General features: G+C 18.3%; 4 protein-coding genes across 4 annotated transcripts; 2 read left to right on the top strand and 2 right to left on the bottom strand.

The window, feature by feature from the left end:
* Positions 1–609: 609 nt before the first annotated feature.
* Positions 610–1,742, bottom strand: PGSY75_1006700 (hypothetical protein; the record flags this gene model as incomplete). Its single annotated transcript, XM_018785834.1, has 2 exons — positions 610–1,521; positions 1,635–1,742. The coding sequence occupies 2 exons, from the start codon at positions 1,740–1,742 to the stop codon at positions 610–612; spliced, it is 1,020 nt and encodes a 339-aa protein (XP_018641451.1).
* A 1,061-nt stretch (positions 1,743–2,803) lies between these two features.
* On the top strand, positions 2,804–3,385 carry PGSY75_1006600 (putative phosducin-like protein; the record flags this gene model as incomplete). The annotated part of the gene is made up of 1 exon (XM_018785833.1): positions 2,804–3,385. One exon carries the CDS (start codon positions 2,804–2,806, stop codon positions 3,383–3,385), a length of 582 nt encoding a protein of 193 aa, XP_018641450.1.
* Positions 3,386–4,073: 688 nt separating this feature from the next.
* PGSY75_1006500 (hypothetical protein) lies at positions 4,074–4,796 on the bottom strand (the record flags this gene model as incomplete). Its single annotated transcript, XM_018785832.1, has 1 exon — positions 4,074–4,796. One exon carries the CDS (start codon positions 4,794–4,796, stop codon positions 4,074–4,076), a length of 723 nt encoding a protein of 240 aa, XP_018641449.1.
* Positions 4,797–5,501: 705 nt separating this feature from the next.
* PGSY75_1006400 (hypothetical protein) lies at positions 5,502–8,195 on the top strand (the record flags this gene model as incomplete). The annotated part of the gene is made up of 1 exon (XM_018785831.1): positions 5,502–8,195. One exon carries the CDS (start codon positions 5,502–5,504, stop codon positions 8,193–8,195), a length of 2,694 nt encoding a protein of 897 aa, XP_018641448.1.
* Between the last annotated feature and the right edge of the window lie 276 nt (positions 8,196–8,471).

The raw sequence follows: 8,471 nt of genomic DNA, 5'->3' as shown, positions 1-8,471 counted from the left end.
ATTTATTTTAATAATATATAGTATAAAATATCTCATTATATTTATAAAATATATTATATGAATATAATGTAGTCCTATTTTTATTTAGAATAAATTTATAGAATATTCTTACAATGAATGTAATATAATGTAGTATGCATAAATTTATAGTATTATTAATATATATGTATTGATTGTGTTGGTTATCCTCTTTTCCTTATTGAATAGAATAAAATTATAAAAAAAGTGGCAATGCGAACAAAATGGAGATATATATATATAATATATATATATATTTTTTTTTTTTTGTAGTAATTACAAATTATATTATCTGATATGCTTCTTATATATTATTACATTATAATAAATATCTTATGTTATATAATCACAATATTATTAGGGTTAAAAAAAAAAAAAAAAAAAAAAAAAATTGAGAATACAAATAAGCTATCAAATTAATTTTAAAATAATAAAAATATATATATATAATACAAATAAGGTATTTCAAAATGTTCTTTATTATATTTTTTTTTTTTTTTTTTTTTATTTTGTCATTTATAATTATATATATATATATATATATATATATATACATTCCGTTTAATTTATAGATGTAGTATTTATTTTACTTTACACCATGACATATTTTTTTAAGTTATTAATTTTTTCTAGTATGGTTACAATAGTTACAATGTGATTGATATTTTCAAGTTCTTCATTTTTATTATCATTTCTATAAAGTTTATCTGTAAATTTTTCTAATTTATCCATAAGAATATTTTTGGTTTTATTTAAAATAAAGAATTCTGTTTCTAATTTATTATATTTATTTGAATGTAAATTTGATGGGCAAAAATAATTTTCTTCTGATATTTTTAAATCTCTCCTTACATTATGTAGAACATTAATAGGATTGTCTTCAATTTTTTCATCTACATTATTTTGATATATATTTTTAAAATATTTTCTATGTATATTATAAATACATTCTTCATCATAACTGTTTGTATGGTTATATGTATTTTTTTGTTCATTTAATATATCTTGGTCCTTTTTTTTTTCATTTAATATATCTTGGTCCTTTTTTTTTTCATTTATTATATCTTGGTCCTTTTTTTTTTCATTTATATGATTTGCTTGATTTGCCTTTATTGTTTCCATATTCAACCACTCTGCTACATTATATCCACATCTGTCTTTGATATAATTTTTATATTCAAGAAGATCACCTACTAGATCCTTAGTACATAAATTATTTTTATTTAATATATTATTAAATTCTTCATTTTGTAATTTTATTTCTTTAATATACATTAAAGGATCATTCTTTAAACTACTTTCTTTATCATGTCCATTAAATAAATTCTCATCATCATCATGGTTATCTTTTTTTTTGTCTTTTATAATTTCTCCGTTTAATTTATCGTTTATTTTTTCTTCATTCGGATTAGAAGTCTCCTCTTTTATTTTTATAAATAAATCGCACCTGGCACAGTAACGGTCTTCTTTATTTTTTTGTTTTATGAGGGGGGTAATATTGCACTAAAAAAAAAATTAAAGTATAAATAAATAAATAGAAACATGTATACATATAAATAAATAAATATATATATATATTTATATATTAAACATGTAAACTTATTCATAATAATTACTATATGGCAGGTTGCATTTAATAATGTCCATCCTTGTAAGAGTCTATCACCTATAACATGAGAGACTGAAAAGGGATCCTCCTTAATTATGTTATTTTCAACCTTCATTATATTTTTTTTATTTTATAAAAAAAAAAAATAAATAAAATAATACGTTTTTATATTTCTACATAAAAAAAAAAAAATAAATATAAATAAATATATATATATATTTTTTTTAAAACATATTTTATATTCTTGCAATAATATTTTTTTTTTTCATTATTTAAAAAAAATAAAATAAAATATTATAATTAATCGTTATTAAAAATATAGATAAGCTCCTAATTTTTTACATGACCAAAAAGAAAAAAAATATATATATTTTTTTTTATATATGAATATAACAATAAGGAATAAAAAAAAAAAAATAAAATAATATATATAATATATATATATATATTCATAATATATAATATATTATGCATTTTATATTTTATTATACATGTAAGTATATAATAATAACCATCATGCATTATTTGTAGGAATATCAATAAATAAATATAATATATATAATATATGGATGGGTAAAACAAAAAAAAAATAAAATATAATATAATATTAAAGATAATATATATATAAATTACAAGACTTTATTTTTTATTTTTTTTAAAATTTTAATTTATTTTTTATAAAAAAAATATATATATATGTATGTATGATTATTTAATAATTCATTTTTTTTATGTATAATGATGATTTTTCCTCAGTGTTATTACACGTAAGTATATATAAGCAATAAAAAAAAAAAAAAAAAAAAAAAAAAAAAAAATAAAAAAAAAATACATAAAAAGGGATATCATATAAAAAGTAAATATTACATATATATATATATGTATATATTAATTTTTTTTTTTTTTTTTTTTTTAATTATATAAAGCTCGTAGATAACAGAATATTCATAACTTGTAGGTTTTTATGCCTAAGGTTGTTATATATATATATATATATATATATATATATATATATATATATATAAACATATTACTTAAAATATATAAAACGTAATATACATTTATGTATTTAATTTTGTGAACGTGGCCTCACGCTTTGTTTATATTATACACATATATATATATATATATTTATTTATTTATTTATGTGTGTCATCCAATCTTTGTCATAACACAATGAATAATAATGTTACAAGAAAAATCGAAAAGCAGATATTAGAAGCTCTGAAAGATAAAGAAAATGATCTTGATAGAGAAATTAAGAAATACGAAATTTTAGAAAGAAAGGTATATGATGAAAATGACGAAGAATTAGAAAATATAAAAAATAAAAGATTAGAAGAGTTAAAAAATAAGCATAAAGAGAAATTAACATTATTAAAAAAAGGACATGGTACATACAAAGAAGTTTTATCAGAGAAAGAATTTTTTGAAATATGTAAGAGTTCAAAAAATGTGTGTTGTCATTTTTATAGAAATACAACATGGAGATGTCAATATATGGATAAAAAATTAATAGATTTATCATCTAAATATTGGAATATTAATTTTATTAAAATTAATGCAGAAAAATCACCTTTCTTATGTGAAAGATTAAAAATATGGTGTATACCAACCTTAATGTTAATACAAAATGGAAAAACAGAACATTCAATTATAGGATTTGATGAATTAGGAGGTGACAACTTCAGTGAACAAACTTTAATAAATGTTTTAAGAAAATGGAAATTAATAGAAACAAAAGAATATGATGATTAAATGGGTCTAAAAAAAAAAAAAAAGGAAAATACTTAAGTAAAAAAAAATAAAGAAAATTTTTTTTTTTTTTTGTACCTATAAATATGTATCATATATATATATATATATATATATATATATATATATTATATATTATATATATATATATTTTTTTTTTTTTTTTTTTTGTGTATGGGTATAGAATAAAAAAATCCACTTGTGAATAATATGCCCATGATTGTATCTTCGCCTTATATATTACCATTCGAATGTATTATTATAAATATTGTAAATTAAAAATAGTTATATATTTTTGTTTATAATATTTTATGTTTACACAAATGTATTCTTTCTTTTTTTCATACTTTCTTTTCTTTTTTTTTTTTTTTTTTTATTAATTTATATACATTGAATGAAAAAGGTTGGTACATATGATAATATGGCATGTCCATATATATAAATATAAATATACATATGCATATACATTTTTGTAAATATATATGTATTTATTGGTTTAATGTGTCTTTAAAACAAAAATAATCATAAAATGAAGTTATTTCATATATATATATATATATATATATTTATATGTGTAACTTTTTAACTTTGTCTTTATTTAATAAATATACTCCTCTGGGCACATACACAAAATATATATATATATATATATATATATATATATTTATTTATTTATTTTATATTTGGTGTGCTAGTTGCTTCCTATAATGTCCATGATATCCACAAATTTGAGTACCTCAATTTTTTTATTTCCCTCACTGTGACATAGTTCCGTGTTAATAATTATTGCTCTTATTATATCTGATAAGTTTATGTTTTTATAACGTAGTGGTAATATATCGCTTACTATATTATAACAATAATCTGCAACCTTTGTATATAAATTATTTTGAGATTTATTATTTTTATCGTCATTGATTATATAAAAAGGATAATAAATAGATATCCTTTTATTTATACTGTAATTTTTTAAGATATTCAAAATAGGTTTATAATTATTTAAACATAAAATATTTATATGATCTATATTATATATATCATTTAAACTTAATATATTTTTAAATGTATTTTTATTTTTATTATCATATATATGAAAACTCACTAAATTATTTATATCACTTTGTGTAATTAATTTTTTATTTTTTGTATTTTTATTTTTTATCATCAAATTGTATAAAGGATCATTTTTATGTCTTTCTCTTGCATTAAAGCCATTCCCTAAATTATTAACAGAATAATATACCAAATTTTTTAAAAACAATTTTTCATATTGATAACAAGAAAAGGCCTCATTTAAATATATTTCTTTACACAATAATGATAAGTTTAGTTGAGTGATAATACTTTTATAGAACTGGTTGTTTTTGATTTGCTGGTCGAATATTATGAACCGGTAAGGTTTAAAAGCGGCCATTAAATCAAAAAATAAATATACAATTGTTATATATTTCTAATGTTCTACGACAATAAAATGGAAAAAAAGGGAAGAAAATATAACATAAATAAATAATAATATATATATATATATATATTTTTTTTTTATATATACCTTTTGTGATATGATTTTTTTAAAAAATAAAAGTATTTATCAGATTTTCCGTATGAAAAAATATATTTAAAAATTATGAACAGCTAGCCAAAATGAAAAAAAAAAAAAAAAATAAAATAAAATAATAATAAAATAAATAATAAGAAAGGTTTAAAATAATATAAGCATATGTAGATACATATATATATATAAATATGTATATATGTATGTACCTATTTATGTGCATAATAAAACAATAACATTTATTTATATATTAACCATATTACTAATTATATGAGAGTAAATTTAAAAGTATTAAAATTTTGATATTATATATAAAATATTCACATATATATATAATATATATATGTTGATAAAATAATTTTTTCTTTTCTTTTTTTATTACTGAACCTGCACAAGTGACATATACACAAATATATATAAATGTTTATACATATATATATAAATATATAAATATATAAATATATATATATATTTTTTTTTTATTTTTTATTTTTTATTTTCATGAGGATGGGAAATTAATATGCGACCTGTGGATCCTTTCACGCTGCTCCTTTTTCTTATAAAAATATGATAAGATTTGTATGGAGAAAAAATATTTTTCTTCAACATCATTTTAAAAGAAAGTCCTCTTTTGTGGCTAGTCAAATAGATTTAAAAAAATTATCAACAAAACATTTAGGAAGTTTTTCTTTTGACATTATACGATTATGTGAACAAAATAAAGAATTATATGAATCATATAAATGTCGAATTATCAAAGATATAGATTTGTTAGATGGGAAGGATTGTTATAGAATATTGAAATCATTAGAAATAAATAATAAAATAAATGAAGAAGAGGAATTATTAAAATATATATTGAAAAGAATGTGTATTGAAAGTTGTCGTTATTCTATAAAAGAAATATGTGATATATGTTTTTTGTGTTCAAAATTAAATATTATATATATCCCATTATTTGCATCTCTTTCTATTGTATTTATTAATAAGATAAATTTAGCTAGTCCAGAGCATTTAACTATTATGTGTTTATGTTATAGTAAAATTCAAATTAAAGATGTAAATTTATTTAATAGAATATCAGTTGCTGCTTTGAATATATTATATATGTATGATATAGAAAATTTAATCAACTTATTATTATCATATATATATATAGATATACCTGTTGATTTACTTTTACATTCTAGTATTCCAATTTTTATAAAGAATGAAAAGAAATTAGATTCCAACAGTTTAAACAAACTAGCATATGTATATTCAAATTATAAGTATAAAAGTAACGATATAAATTGTTTATTAAAAAATAAATTACCATTATATATATGTTCATTGAATAATATACAGTTATCTGAATTAATTATATCATTGGATAGGTTATATATTAAACATTATCCTATATACAAATATTATACAAATGTAAATTTAATATGTTTAGATTTTACTCTGGCCATAAAAGTAATACATGTCATATCACAGTTAGATGATATATCTTTAGAGCTAAAATATGATGAAATATTTTTGTGTATTAATAATTTTTTAGCAATACATGGGAAGTATATTAGAAGTGGAGAAATGGAAGGTCAAAAGAATGATGACACGAAAATTAAAACATATGATGACACGAAAATTAAAATATATGATGACACGAAAATTAACATATATGATGACACGAAAAATAAAATATATGATGACACGAAAATTAAAACATATGATGACATGAAAATTAGAACATATGATGAAATGGTGCGATTATATTATATGTCCTATGGATTAAGTGAGGAACACAAAAGGAGTGTTAAGAGAAATAATATATTTTGTGATAATCATACAAATGAAGATTCCCATTTACTTGAAGATTTTCATCATCCTATTAACAATAGAAATAATAATTTTTCACATCTTGAATTTAATAAGGACAAGGTATTGGAACAGTATTCTTTGTGCTCCTCATTAAAAATAAAAAATAAAAATAATAATGAATATGATGTATGTCCTCCTTGTGATAATATAAATAATGTAAATAATATGAAAAGATATTATTTCGAATATAACATGAAAAAAAAATTAGATAATAATTCCTTGTGTTATTTATATACAGATATATTTGAATCTATATATAATTTATTGATAAATAATAATATATATGAGTATGATGAGAAATTAAAGATATATATGAATTATATATGTAAAGAAATTGTGTATTTAAAAAATAATTTAAATATTAATTGTTTGTCAAGGATATTTACTACTATAGGTAAGATGCCCATAATATGGAATCTTACATTCTTACCATTAGACGTAATAAAGGATACGTTTTTTATTTTTTATATAAATGAAGAAAAACATTTTTATGAAGAATTATTAGAAAGATATTTTGAGATCTATAGCAAATGTGATAATATTGAATATAATACAATAATATTATATAATATAATTAATTTATTTTTATTAAATAACAATAAAAAGTATTATTTACAGTTTGAAAAATGTTTAGAGCATTATTCGAAAATCTTGAGAAGAAAAAGTGTTGAGGAGGAATATATGAAGGAGGAGTGTATAATAATATATAATTATATTGAATATAATTTTAAGAATATCAATTTATGGAGCAAGAGGAAACATAAAACAAATGATAAGAATGAAAATATAAATAATAATAATTTAATTGATTCTGTAGATGGTGTATTATCTCAAAGTTATTCTTCATATAACTTGGAGAAGACAATTAATACGAATAATAAATTATTGACATTAGAATTATATAATATAATCCAACAGTTTAATAAAAATATAAAAATAAATCATAAGGAAGAAATATATTTTATACCTGTGGTTGAATATGAAAATTATATAGCTTATGTTTTCTTACAACCTGAAGATTATTATTATTCGTCGAGTGAACAAAATTATCTTTGTATATTAGAAGACAAAATGGGTTATCTAGGCATGAACAGTTTGAAAAATAATATAAATGATAAAAATAAGAAATACAGAGAATGTGATAAAGAAGATATATTACCACTAGATTGGACATATAATTCTTCTCTGATATTAATAAATAATGTTTTATATAATCCATATAAAACATTTTATAATGATACATTTTTTATAAAATCAAATGCGTTAGTAAAAATAAATTTTTTATTAATAAAGGGTTATAATATAATTGCCATACCTTTTTATATCTGGAGAAATATGTCTTACGAAGAAAAGCAGAAACAAGTGCAACTGATGCGTAAACAAATAATAAATAGTTGAAATGAAATTATTATGTGTAATTTGTAGTGTATATAAATATATGTTTATTCTATTTATTATAATTATTATGATGATTTTGTTGTTGTATATACACAAACATATATATATAAATATATATATATATTTTAAATATACAATTTAACAGCATATCGAACAACAAAAAAAAGATGAATAAAATAATTGAATTTTTTTTTTTTTTTTTTTTTTTTTTTTTTTTTTTTTTTTTTTTTTTTTTATATTTTTTAATGAATAAATATTTCACATTTGTATAACTAA

This window comes from Plasmodium gaboni, chromosome 10, assembly GCF_001602025.1.
Source record: "Plasmodium gaboni strain SY75 chromosome 10, whole genome shotgun sequence".
NCBI classification, from domain to species: domain Eukaryota; phylum Apicomplexa; class Aconoidasida; order Haemosporida; family Plasmodiidae; genus Plasmodium; species Plasmodium gaboni.
This window is presented reverse-complemented; position numbering and strand designations above follow the sequence as displayed.